Source organism: Ranitomeya variabilis, chromosome 2 (genome assembly GCF_051348905.1).
Source record: "Ranitomeya variabilis isolate aRanVar5 chromosome 2, aRanVar5.hap1, whole genome shotgun sequence".
NCBI lineage: Eukaryota > Metazoa > Chordata > Amphibia > Anura > Dendrobatidae > Ranitomeya > Ranitomeya variabilis.
The window spans coordinates 386,917,337-386,933,618 of record NC_135233.1 but is presented as its reverse complement, the minus strand read 5'-3'; the positions used below and the strand labels follow the sequence as shown (position 1 = coordinate 386,933,618).

General features: G+C 45.7%; 1 protein-coding gene across 3 annotated transcripts in view; it reads right to left on the bottom strand.

The window, feature by feature from the left end:
* Window positions 1-717: 717 nt before the first annotated feature.
* The window catches only part of EXOC3L2 (exocyst complex component 3 like 2), a 78,226-nt gene continuing 62,661 nt past the window's right edge, over window positions 718-16,282 (bottom strand). For 2 of the 3 annotated variants that reach the window (XM_077286365.1, XM_077286364.1), the window contains exons 2-12: window positions 12,337-12,803; window positions 9,829-10,262; window positions 5,067-5,221; window positions 4,752-4,977; window positions 3,437-3,537; window positions 2,921-3,031; window positions 2,309-2,444; window positions 1,922-2,044; window positions 1,687-1,842; window positions 1,477-1,598; window positions 718-1,349 (exon numbers count right to left, since the gene is read on the bottom strand). In XM_077286365.1, the coding sequence (XP_077142480.1) occupies window positions 1,049-1,349; window positions 1,477-1,598; window positions 1,687-1,842; window positions 1,922-2,044; window positions 2,309-2,444; window positions 2,921-3,031; window positions 3,437-3,537; window positions 4,752-4,977; window positions 5,067-5,221; window positions 9,829-10,262; window positions 12,337-12,793 (2,322 nt within the window). In that variant the 5' untranslated portion in view covers window positions 12,794-12,803 and the 3' untranslated portion in view covers window positions 718-1,048. Of the gene's footprint in view, window positions 1,350-1,476; window positions 1,599-1,686; window positions 1,843-1,921; window positions 2,045-2,308; window positions 2,445-2,920; window positions 3,032-3,436; window positions 3,538-4,751; window positions 4,978-5,066; window positions 5,222-9,828; window positions 10,263-12,336; window positions 12,804-15,605; window positions 15,752-16,282 lie in introns of those variants that run through there. The other variant, XM_077286366.1, reaches the window with a different exon arrangement.

Genomic DNA, 16,282 nt, shown 5'->3' with positions numbered 1-16,282 from the left:
ATTGCCTGCTTCTCCTTCACATGTGTCTTGGATCACTTTTATTTTCTTATTCTAATAGAGTTAAATCCGTGCACATGGCCACCATCCTATCAGCCGCCATCTAAACAGGATGCGATGGTGACCTCTGCCGCCTGTTCCCTTCTGTATCCTGTTTATTTTGCTGTATCCCCTCATTGACACTTCCCTGTCACTTTGGGAACAACATTCCAGGACCCATAAAAGTTTGTCATAAACCACTTCCAAGACCCCATCCTTGACCTGCTGATGAGTAAGAGCCCTCCTGAAGTATCTGGTGCTTCCAAGGACTCTTAAAGGCTCCAGAGGGACATTTTAGTGGAAAGGAAGCCATTATAGTCTATGGACAGAAAATAAGACCGGGAAGCAGCTATAGGGGGCTCAGAGGTGGTAGCTGAGGCCGGCCCCAAAGCTTGGCGAGGCCCAAGCTCCTTATGAGATCGGACACCAGTATTAGAAATGGAGCATGGTAGGTGAGGGCCTGTTCATCATTTTGCATGGGGTACAGGAGCCAAAATGTCCCTGCTGACCGTGGGTGACTTGTGATGTAGTCACATATGGACTTTTATTTTGTAAATAAAGTGCAAAGAAATCTGGACAGCTATTAATCCAGAATATCTAATAATCCAGAATCACTGCCATATTACCAGACATTGGACATTTAGTGGTTTGTATCATGGAAGTAATGACAAGGACTATGCAAACTGTTAAATTAATCTTTATTACATTGACTCTTTAGAATATATTCTACATATACATGGAGGACATCTGCTGGGAGACTCAGTCTTATTAATCTCCAAGAGAAGCCCCCGTTGCCTCACATAATACTCCGCTCAAGAAGTATGGAGTGTCCCTCAAGGCCGTGACTCTGCTGGGCTGCAGGAAGAAGAACTTGGCTCTCACCATTGCTAACAATGGCAACCTGACGTAGCGAGACATCTCACATCATCACTTCTGTGTCTTCAGCTTTCATAATTTACCCACTATTAACCACCTTTTATCCATGACGTTGGCCAAACATATCTGTGGCCATCTAAAGCTGCGTGTCTTCTTCTCCATTGCCTAAACCACCACCAGCAGGGCTTAAAATGTTTGTTCTCTGATGGCTCAGCCGACTGAAAGTCCTGCGACCAAACTGGGAAACCCGAGAGAGATTGATATTTACGCAGCGGGTGTCTCGTGTGAAGCTAATGTCAGCAAAAAATCCTGGAGCGCCCCGACACAGAGGGAACGCGTCTACACCTTCTAAGTCATGGAGGACACCCAAGATCTGCTGCCTGGAGCTTGGATCCCAAAAGCCACGAACATCAAGTAGAGAAGACAGATGACGCTTCCTGAGAGAAGATCATGGAACGGTCATCAGTGGAGATAATGTAATGGTGAGTGTGAGAGATGGGCAAAAGCGTGATGAGGCACAAAGAAAGGCAATGAGTAATGAGGAGCTCAGGACTATGCACTCACCTGAAATCCGGAAAGTCAGACACCAGCATCCCAACTTCCATCTGGATAGACGGCGTGTCATCTAGCACAAGAATCTCAGTGAGTCGGGGTATGACCTGGTCCAGAGTGGTTTCAGGAGACTCCTATGGAGAGAAAGGAGACATGATCCAATATCGGGTTTGGGCACCACCATGGTGACTTCAGCTCAGGATCTGCAGAATCGTCACTTACCAACCTGCTGAAGATCTGACCCAGCTGTTTGGACTCTTCTCTCATCTTGGAGGCCACTTTCCTTCTGGTCTTTGAATTGGTGCAGGATATTTTGCCTTGTATGAGAGGGCGAGCCAGCTCCAGCAAGATTCTACGATGGAGCTCTGATATGGTGGCCTGTAGAGAAGTGCAGAACATCATCAATCTGCACGCCACATCCAGGAGTTATAGGCATGTCGGTGCTGAGGACACATACCTGGTAAGGTCCCGGACTTAGTTTGCGAAGTGCAGCTGTTCGCTCTCCCAGGATGGACACAATCCCATCACATGCATCTGAATTGTTCAGCCATCGCCGGCTCAGAAGCTTTTTGGAAAATGGCTGTTGTAAGAAAAGAGAGAAATTCCCTCAATCAAGATGATAATTGCTCTGATTGTCCTGCTGAGAGCTCACACAGGCTTCTTCCCCTTTGTATTATAAAGCCTAATTTAAAAAAATTGGCTCCAAATCTCCGCATCTTGGCCCAAAGTAAGATACCACATCCCGCACAAAGACTGCAGGCACCAGGATCATTTACCACCATGTACACCGATCATACAAACCAAATCTGATGTGAGGAAAGACAGCCTTATTACACGGCTTTACCTTTATGTCAAGCAGAATCAGGTCGGAGATGGCCCTCGTGGCAAGAGCTGTTATCCGTCCGAGAGATCCCTCAGCTTGATTCTTAGCATCTATTCCATCTTCTTTAGCGAGCTGTGCCATGCGGCTGGCGAATTCCCTGAGAATGAAGTTTACAGACTTAGATGCTGCAAAATTTATTTTATTATTATATAAACAATACATGAATGATTTCTATTTAACTGATAAAAATTGGAATTTTTTATAAAATGTGTGTTGCCAACAGATTCCCATGAGCTGGGAGAGAATATTTATTGGTTATTTACATAAGTTGCTGGATGTAATCTGCCCCTTTTGTCATTAGGTGGCGCTGTCCTTTACGTTCTCTATATCAGTGGTGTTATGTATTGGTTGTATTGCTCTCCTCAGTAGGCAGCGCTGTGTATTCTCTGTGTCCATGGGTTACATATTGGCTGTCATCTGCTCATCAGGCCATAAGGTGGCGATGTGCTGTACGTCGTCTATATTGTCTATACACTAAGGTCGCTGTCATGGCGGAACTTGTCTTTTGTCTTCTTTTCCCTATTTAAAGAATAGGTTTATATCTGAGTAACAGACAGATTGGGGGTCACTCACTGGAATAGGGGGCAGCAGTTGACGATACTGATGATCCGGTAGATGAAGGCCTCAGTCGTTTCTGTCAGCCCTTCATGCTCCAAATAAAATCTCTCCACCGACTTGTGGAATCTGGTGAAAGGGAGAAGAGAAGGAGTGAAGCGCAGATCCCTGAATAATGACTGGAACCTTGTGGACTGTGATCCCCCGCAGGCAGGGTTCCCCTCTCTACCCATATGTCACTTATTTAGTTCACGTGTTTTCTACTTGTTTAATCTTCTGTTATGTACCTACACCTTCTGTCTCATGTACAGATGGAATTATTTAACACTTTAAAACAAATAAAAATAACAACTGTTACCAGTGATCATGAGCTGTGACCTCTCATTGTGACCTGTAACCTCATTATGACCTGTGACCTCTCATCATGACCTGTAACCTCATCATGACCTGTGACCTCTCATCATGACCTACGATCCAGAGCTTCCTGGTCTTGCAATGGCTGACCCAAATATTGGACTTTCTACTAGAAAATACCTGCACAGGAAATCAGAGAAGCAGCAAAGGCAGGTGAGAGCCAACATCACCCCAAAACCTTCACTGATCAGCGGTGCTCGATCAATGTGCGGCTTCATGATCTAATGGGAAGAGGAACATCGGTAAGAGATCAGATAATGGACAGTGGTTGAGAACAGTCAGAACGGTGAGAAAACCAATAATGGACTGAGCAGTCGCAGAACAAATAATGGACTGAGTGGAAAGAGAACAAGTAATGGACGGAGAGGTCAGAGAACAAATAATGGACTGGAGCCAAAGAAGACCGCATAATGGACCGAGATAACGGAGAACACATAATGGATTGAGCTGATGGAAAGCAGATAGTGGACTGAGCAATCAGAGAACATGTCATGGACTGAGCGGTTGGAGAACAGATAATGGACAGAGCGATTGGATAACAGATAAAGGATTGAACGGCCGTTAAGACAGATAATGGACTGAGAGGTCGGAGAACAGATAATGGACTGAGAGGTCGGAGAACAGATAATGGACTGAGAGGTCGGAGAACAGATAATGGACTGAGAGGTCAGAAAACAGATAATAGACTGAATAGTCAGAGAACAGATAATGGACTGAATAGTCAGATAACAGATAATGTACCGAGCGGTTGGAGAACAAATAATGTACTGAGCGGCCAGAGAATAGTTAATGGACTGAGTGGTCAGAGAGCATGTCATGGACTGAACAGAAAGAGAACAAATAAGGGACTGAGAGGTTGGAGAACAGATAATGGACCGAGCAGTCAGAGAACAGATAATAGAGTGAGCGGTTGGTGAATAGATAAATAAGTGACCGAGCGGTCAGAGAATAGATAATGTACCGAGCGTTCGGAGAACAGATAATGGAATGAGTGATTGGAGAACAAATAATTGACCAAGTGGTCAGAGAACAGATAATGGACCGAATGGTCAGATGACAGATAATGGACTGAGCATTTGGATGACAAATAGAGGACCAGGCAGCTAGAGAACAGATATTGGACAGATAATGGACCGAGCAGTCAGAGAATAGATAATGGACAATGATTGGATGACAGATGATGGATGGAGAGGTCAGAGAACAGATAATGGACCGAGCAGAGGAAAGATAATGGACAATGATTGGATGACAGATGATGGACGGACATCGGGAAACACGTAATGGACACAGTTCGTAGTAAAGATACTGGATAGCAGTTGGAAAACAGATTATGGACAGTGGTCAGAGAACATAAAATACACAGTGATCATGTATTGGAGAATAGATAGAGATGCGAGAAAAGAGAATGGGCAGTAATCAAAAAAGGAGGGTTTACCTGAATGACCCTGCCGCTGAATCCTGACAGGAGATCCTCATTCCTCATCATCTGGGTCCAGCGATCTTGCTCCACCTTGAGTTCTTCCTCCAGTCTGTGGGAGACGCGCTGCTGTATGAGACTGCCGTACTGCTGCTCCAGCATGGTCCGGGTGTCACTGGTCAGCAGGGGGCCCAACTCATATGGGTTGATGAGTGGGGAGATCTCTGGTCTGGACAGGATATCCCTGTATGGAGAGGCCACAGGCATCCCTTATATCCAGCATGTCACCCGCCATCCCATGCCTGCCCCAGCATCACCCGTGCTGCCCCTCACCTGCAGTACACATTACTGTTCCAATCTAGAATGAAGTAGATGTCATTGGTTTCCAGATCTCTTTGGGCCGCCGCACTGAGCCACTCTGATATGACTCGATGGTAGGCAGATAGGTAGATCCGGAAAACCTCAAAGTCCCTGGGATATGAACAAACCTATGGAAAGAAGAAACATAAACCACCTCATGTACATTTCATATGACGAGGAGCCGCAGATGCCTGGTCCCTTCATCTCTATGAGTTTTGGCTCCGGGTAGCTACACGACCCGAAGAAGTCAGACTAAAAGCCAAGGGCATTGGAGAAGCAGCCGGCGACACCATAACAGGGGCAGAGCTGTGAGCACGTCATATTACTAATTTATAGGGCAATTATTAACACAATCTAAATAATGGACAGGTGCAATTCTTAATGTAGATAGTTACTATCATCCATGATAGGTACAATCATCAATGTAGATTAGGTACACTCATCACTGTAGACAGGTACATTCATCAAGATAGACAGGTGAAGTCATCAAGATATTCAAAGGGAAAATAAACTCCAAGCAAATGTGGTGCTAAGCTTAGCGCCACATTTGCTTGGAGTTTATTTTCCCTTTGAATTCGCCACCTATGTGGATCCGAAGCAGGATCAACACATAGTTCTCCAAAGTGAGCTGCACACCTTATTGGATTATCCAACATACGGAGAAGAGTTGCCTAAAGAATAGATTCCTTGAGAATCTCAACGTGCATTTCTTACCGATAGAAGGTGAGCATAACCACAACTAAAATAATTTTTTAACTGTTGGTAAAATTGTATTACGCTCAGAGGAAGCGCCGGACTTGTCTCTTTTTTTCCCTCTTTCCCTAAACCAGGGTATTTCTAAAGTCATCAAGATAGACAGGCACAATCATCCATGAAGATAGTTACAATAATCAGTGATAGGTACAATCAGTATAGACAGTATAGACAGGTACAATCATCAATGTTGTGATGGTAATTCATGTTTATAGATGGGTACAATCATCCGTGTAGACAGGTACATTCATCAGTTTGGGCAGGTACACTCACCCGTGTACACAGGTACATTCATCAGTTTGGGCAGGTACAATCATCCGTGTAGACAGGTACATTCATCCATGTAGAGAGGAGCATTGATCAATAAAGACAGGTACATTGATCTGCTAGGACAGGTACAATCATCCATGTGGACAGATTCATCCATTTGTACAGGTATATATATTTGTATAGAAAGGTGCGTTTGTACTTGTGGTCAAGTAAATTCATACACAGGGACAACTTATTCACCTGGACGGATTCATACATCCACCTGACCAGGTGCATTCTTGCAAGCAGACATGTACATGTGTCCATGTACAGTACATTCACACTCGTGGACCCTTATTTTCTGGCCATGTATGTGTGTCAATATAGAGTACATTTACACTCGTAGACCCTTATTTTCTTGGCCAGGTATGTATGTCCATGTACACTACATTCACACTCGTGGACCCTTATTTTGGTGGCCAGGTACGTGTGTCCATGTACAGTACATTCAGACTTGTGGACCCTTATTTTCTTGGCCAGGTACGTGTGTCCATGTAAAGTACATTCACACTCGTGGACCCTTATTTTCCTGGCCAGGTACATGTCCATGTACAGTACGTTCACACTCGTGGACCCTTATTTTCCTGGCCAGGTACATGTGTCCATGTACAGTACATTCACACTCGTGGCCCCTTATTTTCCTGGTCACTTACGTGTGTCCATATACAGTACATTCACACTCGTGGACCCTTATTTTCCTGGCCAGGTACGTGTGCCCATGAACAGTACATTCACACTCGTGGACCCTTATTTTCTGGCCAGGTACGTGCGTTCATGTACAGTACATTCACACATGTGGACCCTTATTTTCTGGCCAGGTACGTGTGTCTACGTACAGTACATTCACACTCGTGGACCCTTATTTTCCTGGCCAGGTACGTGTGTCCATGTACAGTACATTCACCCTTGAGACCCTTATTTTCCTGGCCAGGTACGTGTGTCTACGTACAGTACATTCACACTCGTGGACCCTTATTTTCTTGGCCAGGTACGTGTGTCTACGTACAGTACATTCACACTCGTGGCCCCTTATATTCCTGGTCACTTACGTGTGTCCATATACAGTACATTCACACTCGTGGACCCTTATTTTCCTGGCCAGGTACGCGTGTCCATGTACAGTACATTCACACTCATGGATCCTTATTTTCCTGGCCAGGTACGTGTGCCCATGTACAGTACATTCACACTCGTGGACCCTTATTTTCTGGCCAGGTACGTGTGTTCATGTACAGTACATTCACACATGTGGACCCTTATTTTCTGGCCAGGTACGTGTGTCTATGCACAGTACATTACACTCGTGGACCCTTATTTTCCTGGCCAGGTATGTGTGCCCATGAACAGTACATTCACACTTGTGGACCCTTATTTTCTGGCCAGGTACGTGTGTCCATGTACAGTACATTCACACTTGTGGACCTTTATTTTCTGACCAGGTACATGTGTCCATGTACAGTACATTCACACTCGTGGACCCTCATTTACTGGCCAGGTACATGTGTCCATGTACAGTACATTCACACTCGTGGACCCTTATTTTCTGGCCAGGTACGTGTCTCCATGAGCAGTATATTCACACTCGTCGACACTTATTTTCCTGGACAGGTACGTGTGTCCATGTACAGTACATTCACACTCGTGGACCCTTATTTTCCTGGCCAGGTACGTGTGTCTACATACAGTACATTCAAACTCGTGGACCCATATTTTCCTGGCCAGGTACGTGTGTCCATGTACAGTACATTCACCCTTGACACCCTTATTTTCCTGGCCAGGTACGTGTGTCTACGTACAGTACATTCACAATCGTGGACCCTTATTTTCTTGGCCAGGTACGTGTGTCTACGTACAGTACATTCACACTCGTGGCCCCTTATTTTCCTGGTCACTTACGTGTGTCCATATACAGTACATTCACACTCGTGGACCCTTATTTTCCTGGCCAGGTACGCGTGTCCATGTACAGTACATTCACACTCATGGATCCTTATTTTCCTGGCCAGGTACGTGTGCCCATGTACAGTACATTCACACTCGTGGACCCTTATTTTCTGGCCAGGTACGTGTGTTCATGTACAGTACATTCACACATGTGGACCCTTATTTTCTGGCCAGGTACGTGTGTCTATGCACAGTACATTACACTCGTGGACCCTTATTTTCCTGGCCAGGTATGTGTGCCCATAGTACATTCACACTTGTGGACCCTTATTTTCTGGCCAGGTACGTGTGTCCATGTACAGTACATTCACACTTGTGGACCTTTATTTTCTGACCAGGTACATGTGTCCATGTACAGTACATTCACACTCGTGGACCCTCATTTACTGGCCAGGTACATGTGTCCATGTACAGTACATTCACACTCATGGACCCTTATTTTCTGGCCAGGTACGTGTCTCCATGTGCAGTATATTCACACTCGTCTACACTTATTTTCCTGGACAGGTACGTGTGTCCATGTACAGTACATTCACACTCGTGGACCCTTATTTTCTGGCCAGGTACGTGTGTTCATGTACAGTACATTCACACATGTGGACCCTTATTTTCTGGCCAGGTACGTGTGTCTATGCACAGTACATTACACTCGTGGACCCTTATTTTCCTGGCCAGGTATGTGTGCCCATAGTACATTCACACTTGTGGACCCTTATTTTCTGGCCAGGTACGTGTGTCCATGTACAGTACATTCACACTTGTGGACCTTTATTTTCTGACCAGGTACATGTGTCCATGTACAGTACATTCACACTCGTGGACCCTCATTTACTGGCCAGGTACATGTGTCCATGTACAGTACATTCACACTCATGGACCCTTATTTTCTGGCCAGGTACGTGTCTCCATGTGCAGTATATTCACACTCGTCTACACTTATTTTCCTGGACAGGTACGTGTGTCCATGTACAGTACATTCACACTCGTGGTCCCTTATTTTCTTGGGCAGGTACGTGTGTCCATGTACAGTACATTCACACTCGTGGACCCTTATTTTCCTAGCCAGGTACGTGTGTCCATGTACAGTACATTCACACTCATGGACCCTTATTTTCCAGGCCAGTTACGTGTTTCCATGTACAGTACATTCACACTCGTGGACCTTTGTTTTCCAGGCCAGGTACATGTGTCCATGTACAGTACATTCACATTCGTGGACCCTTATTTTCTGGCCAGGTACGTGTGTCCATGTACAGTACATCCACACTTGGGACCCTTATTTTCCAGGCCAGGTACGTGTGTCCATATACAGTACATTCACACTCGTGGACCCTTATTTTCTGGCCAGGTATGTGTGTCCATGTACAGTACATTCACACTCGTGGACCCTTATTTTCCTGGCCAGGTACGTGTGTCCATGTACAGTACATTCAAACTCGTGGACCCTTATTTTCCTGACCAGGTACGTGTGTCCATGTACAGTACATTCACACTCGTGGACCCTTATTTTCCTGGCCAGGTACGTGTGTCCATGTACAGTACATTCACACTCGTGGACCCTTATTTTCCTGACCAGGTACGTGTGTCCATGTACAGTACATTCACACTCGTGGACCCTTATTTTCCTGGTCAGGTACGTGTGTCCATGTGGATGTATATACTCATGCTACGTTCATTTACATGGACGGATTCCTTAGATCCACCCTGACTAGTGCAGTCAATCACTTACCAAGTAGTTCTTCACTGAGGTCAGGTCTTCCACCACAATCCTCTTGACCCTGTCAGCTTGAGATGGCAGGGAGCCCATTTTGCCCTCCAGGTTGCTCTTTAACCTCTGTTTCACGCTTCTCTGGATGGCCTCCACCCAATATGCCCTCATGTTCTTGTTGCCAGGAGGGTTTTCCCGAGCCTCCTCTTGCTGGATGACACCGATCACCTCGTTGAGTTTCAGGTGCTTCCCTTTGTTGTTGAGGGACTCTTCCACCACTGCCCACATCTCCTTCATCAGAGCCTCGTACAACAGAGTCACGTCTTTGGCCTGTCGGCCCGGACTCTTCAGAGTCACCGGATTCAGCTCTACGTCACATTCAGCCTCCAGTTCCACAATATGCTGGTCGGCCGACCGCAGCTCCCGACGCTGGATGAGCTGTAGGATCTCCAACACTGGATCAAGGGAAAAGTCAGGTTACTCAGCTGCATCAGGTCTTGTGCTGCGCGTTGTGTTCTGCATTATGGTGACTCTTTTTAATGCTCATTCTCCAATTATCGGCCCATATAACTGGGCCTTAAAGGATATGGACACATTCGGAGCAATTATTTTTCTTTTACTTAACTTCATGTATTTTCAACTGAAAAATTTTAGTTTTTCATTCAAAATTTAGCACCATTTTGCTTTTACAGGCTCATTTTCCTAACACATTGGTAGCTGTAGAATGAGGTAACTGACAATCCATCAGTGAGCTCGTCCTAACCGAGAGTTTGCACCTGTTTTATCTGTCTTTTATCAGCTCCATTGGGCTGATTTATGACCACATCAAAGTTCACCTTGACTGATGTGCTCTGTGGTCATAAATCAGCAGAGAGGAGTTCAGATTAAGACAGGTAACAAACTCCTTGACAAATCAAGCTCAGTGAGGGATTCTCAGTTTACTCATTCTGCAGCCAAGAATGTGTGGGGAAATAAGTTTGCAACAGCCAAACGGGTTTAATGTAGCCCAAAATGTATGCACTTAAGGCTAGTTTCACACTAGCGTTAACTGCAATACGTCGCAAATGCGTCGTTTTGCCGAAAATACGCATCCAGCAAAAGTTCTTGCTGGATACGTTTTTTCGTCATAGACTAACATTAGCGACGCATTTGCGACGCATTGCAAAACGTCGCGTCCGTTTTGCGACGCTTGGGTGTGTGTTAGCGGACCGTCGGGAAAAAAAAACGTTACATGTAACGTTTTTTGCTCCCGACGGTCCGCTTTTTCCGACCGCGCATGCGCGGCCGGAACTCCGCCCCCACCTCCCCGCACTTCCCCGCACATCACAATGGGGCAGCGGATGCGTGGGAAAAATGCATCCGCTGCCCCCGTTGTGCGGCGGAGACCACGCTAGCGTCGGGAACCTCGGCCCGACGCACAGCGACGGGTTGTTCCCGACGCTAGTGTGAAAGTAGCCTAAGTAACAAAAAAAGGCCTGAAGGTGTTTGTAGCCTTTAAGTGAATGGACAAGATGACTGCACCTGCTCTCAGGTACTGAGGCTCCCTTATTCTGGAAGTTAATAGTATATGCCATATAGACCAGTAGAAGTGGGAGTCTCAGACTCTGAGACCCCCAGGTCTTGCTACATGTCACTTCTGTGTAAGGATCTGTTTACATGGACCGATCATGTCCGGTCACCAGAAGACAGGAGCAAATTGTGTCTCACAGATGTCATCCCTCTCCCTAATTCTCCATCCACATCATCCTGAGCTGCGCGACTTGTGTCCCCATGACTAGTACCATGGGCCAAGTGTGACGGTGTGATAGGTGTGTGGGGTATCATTCTGTCTATGTTCATATTTTTACTGATTTTAGGAGTGTTGTCTTGTTGCTCTGCATTATTCTGTGAAATCCCCGTCTTGTCTAGAGTCTTAATTACCTCACAAAAGGTCCGATAATTGAAATGGCTGAGTTACCATCTGCATCCTGAATGTGCCCATGCCTCTTGATGAATCCCTGCTGACATCTGACTGTCTATTCATGACAAATGCCACAAACCACCCCATTGTAGTGCCTTGATCTCTGAAGCACCAGTCACAGGTCTGGGGAACCTGAAAACCATCCCACCTGTCTGCCTACCCCTGGGTATAAGGAGGGCGCCTGAGAAGGGCAGAGAGACAAGTAAAATTGATTCTTTGTGGGATGCTGATGCTAAGGTCAGCACCACAGACAGACTTGGCGAAACCCTGACTACCCTGGAAGATACTGCTAGAGGAGCCTATATGCAGAAGTATTTGGAGCCACACTGCCACATCAGTCTCTAAGCAGAGGATTGTGACTCTCATCTCCCGCATTTATCCCATTACTGGACTGTATCCGTGTTCCTGGACTATTTTATCCTCTGTGTGGTGGATTGTTTTATGGACCTTTCGGTTTGCATGTAATAAAGGTTCTTTGGACTGTTCACTCATTTCTTGCTCTGTTGATTGTGTAATAAAGGAGTAGGACCCTGTGTCACTACATTACAGGGGCCACAATGAGGACTCACCAGAGAGCGGCTCTCGAGGTTTCTCAGCTTCTCGGATAACCTCATTGCTTTCAGGAACCACTTCCACCATGGACTCCCTCTGTGACCGGTTCCCCAAGCTTCCCCCACTGTTGCCAAGCCATAGAAAGGAGAGGCGCTTGACTCCTCCACCAGGGCCACCGCCCTCTTCATCTCCACCATCTTTTTTGCGGCCGAGAGACAACATACTGACATCCTCCGATTTCCTTCTCCCTCGTCTTTTCTCGGGTGCTCCTCTCACCCCTAAAAGACCTTTCCCTCCTTTCCAAAAAGGTGAAAGTCCAGCAATTTTCTCAAGTGTTCCTCGACGCTTGGCGTCTGATCCCAAAGGTTCCCTCTTACCCTCCACCTCATAGTCAAGGAAAGGGTTGCCCCCCTCAGGGGCCGGCCGATCCAGGGGTCTGTCCTCATCAAACGGATTGGGAGCGGTGACTGGCATGGCCTCAGATCTGGAGAAAAAAAAATGACTTCAATGACCTTCAATGGTCTGATCTTCAACTCCCAAGAAAAAAACAATAATGAAGCCTGAAATGTTCTGCAGTACCACTTGTACATATATAATTATATACAGGAGATGCCCAGGTTATACCAGATGTACATATATAACTATATACAGGAGATGCCCAGGTTATACCAGTTGTATAAATATAATTATATACAGGAGATGCCCAGTTTATACCAGCTGTACATATATACAGGAGATGCCCAGGTTATACCAGCTGTACGTATATACAGGAGATGCCCAGGTTATACACCAGCTGTACATATATAATTATATACAAGAAATACCCAGGTTATACCAGCTGTACAGATATAATTATATACAGGGCATACCAGGTTATACCACCTGTACGTACACACGTGGTCAAAATTGTTGCTACCCCTCGTTTAATTACAGAAAAACCCACAACGGTCACAGTAATAACTTGAATCTGACAAAAGTAATAATAAATAAAAGATCTATGAAAATAAACAAATGAAAGTCAGACATTGCTTTTCAACCATGCTTCCACAGAATTAAAAAAAAAATAAAACTCATGACATAGGCCTGGACAGAAATGATGGAAACCCTGAAAACAATGTGACAAAAGGGACATGTTAAATCGCGGTGTACCCACTAACTATCATCACAGGTGTCTTCAATCGTGGAATCAGTAAGTGGTCCGGTATATAGGGCTACAGATACTGTGCTGTGTGGTGACATGGTGGTCATCACACTCAACATGGACCAGAGGAAGCGAAGGAAAGAGTTGTCTCAGATTAGAAAGAAAATTATAGACAAACATGTTAAAGGTAAAAGTTATAAGACCATCTCCAAGCAGCTCGATGTTCCTGTGACTACAGCTGCACAAATTATTCAGAAATGTAAGATCCATGGGACTGTAGCCAACCTCCCTGGACGTGGCCGCAGAAGGAAAACTGATGACAAATCAAAGAGATGGATAATACGAATGGTAACAAAAGAACCCAGAGAAACTTCTAAACAGATTAAAGGTGAACTTCAAGTTCAAGGATCATCAGTGTCAGATCGCACCATCCGTCATTGTATGAGCCAAAGTGGACTTCATGGGAGACTACCAAGGAGGACACCATTATTGAAAAAAAAAATCATAAAAAGCCAGACTCGAATTTGCCAAACTATATGTTGACAAGCCACAAAGCTTCTGGGAGAATGTCCTATGGACAGATGAGACAAAAATTGAACTTTCTGGAAATGCACATCAACTCTATGTTCACAGATGGAAAAATTAAGAATATCAAGAAAAGAACACTGTCCCTACTGTGAAACATGGAGGAGGCTCTGTTATGTTCTGGGGCTGCTTTTCTGCATCTGGCACAGGGTGTCTAGAATCTGTGCAGGGTACAATTAAATCTCAAGACTATCAAGGGATTCTAGAGAGAAATGTGCTGCCCAGTGTCAGAAAGTGTGGTCTCAGTTGCAGGTCATGGGTCTTGCAACAGGATAATGACCCAAACAACACAGCTAAAAACACCCAAAATGTCTAAGAGGAAAACATTGGCCTATTCTGAAGTGGCCTTCTATGAGCCCTGACCTAAATCCTATTGAATATCTTTGGAAAGAGCTGAAACATGCCGTCTGGAAAAGGCAACCTTCAAACACGAGACAACTGGAGCAATTTTCTCTTGAAGAGTGGCCAAAATACCTGTCCAGAGGTGCAGAAGTCTCATTGACAGTTACAGGAATCGTTTGATTGCAGCGATTGCCTCAAAAGGTTGTGCAACAAAATATTAAGTTAAGGGAACCATCATTTCTGTCCAGGCCGATTTCATGAATTTTATTTTTAAATTCTGTGGAAACATGGTGAAAAGTAGTGTCTGACTTTCATTTGTTAATTTTCATAGATCTTTTATTTATTATTACTTTTGTCAGATTCAAGTTATTTCTATGACTATTGTGGGTTTTTCTGAGGTACCTACAATTTTTACCAAGTGTATATAATTATATACAGGAGATGCCCAGGTTATACCAGCTGTACAAATATAATAATGTACAATAGATGCCCAGGTTACACCAGCTGTACATATATAATTATATACAGGAGATGCCCTGGTTTAAAATCCTGCAGTGCCCGCAAGGTCCCCCTGCTCAAGAAGGCACAAGTGCAGGCCCGTCTGAAGTTTGCCAATGAACACCTGGATGATTCTGTGAGTGATGGAGAGATGGTGCTGTGGTCAGATGAGACAAAAATTGAGGTCTTTGGCATTAACTAAACTTGCCGTGTTTGGAGGAAGAGAAATGCTGCCTATGACCCAAAGAACATCATCCCCACTGTCAAGCATGGAGGTGGAAACATTATGTTTTGGGGGTGTTTCTCTGCTAAGGGAAAAGGACTACTTCACTGCATCAATGGGAGAATGGACAGTAAAATCCTGAGTGACAACTTCCTTCCCTCCGCCAGGACATTAAAAATGGGTCGTGACTGGGTCTTCCAGCAAGACAATGACCCAAGGCAACATACATCCAAGGCAACAAAGGAGTGGCTCAAAAAGAAGCACATTCAGGTCATGGAATGGCCTAGCCAGTCTCCAGACCTTAATCCCGTAGAAAACTTATGGAGGGAGTTGAAGCTCCGAGTTGCCAAGCGACAGCCTCAAAATCTTAAAGGGAACCTGTCACCCCGTTTTTTCCGTATGAGATAAAAATACTGTTAAATAGGGCCTGAGCTGTGCGTTACAATAGTGTATTTTGTGTACCCTGATTCCCCACCTATGCTGCCGAAATACGTTACCAAAGTCGCCGTTTTCGCCTGTCAATCAGGCTGGTCTGGTCAAATGGGCGTGGTGACATCGCTGTTTCTTCCCCCAGATCTTGCTTATTTTTCCGTCGGTGGCGTAGTGGTTTGCGCATGTCCAACTGCCGAATCCACTGCACAGGTGAGGAAAAAGAGCGCAATCTGCGCTATTCCCCTGGTGATCGTGGGGGCGGCCATCTTCCTGAGGCCGCGCGTGCGCAGATGGAGCGCTCTGCTGCCCGGGGCTTCAGGAAAATGGCCGCGGGATGCCGCGCATGCGCAGATGGAGATCGCGGCAGCCATTTTCCTGAAGCCGAGATGCGAACTCGGCTTCAGAAAAATGGCCGCCGCGATCTCCATCTGCGCACGCGCGCCATCCCGCGGCCATTTTCCTGAAACCCCGGGCAGCAGAGCGCTCCATCTGCGCACGCGCGCCCTCAAGACGATGGCCGCCCCCACGATCACCAGGGGAATAGCGCAGATCGCGCTCTTTTTCCTCACCTGTGCAGTTGATTTGGCAGTTGGGCATGCGCAAACCACTACGCCACCAACGGAAAAATAAGCAAGATCTGGGGGAAGAGACAGCGATGTCACCACACCCATTTGACCAGACCAGCCTGATTGACAGGCGAAAACGGCGACTTTGGTAACGTATTTCGGCAGCATAGGTGGGG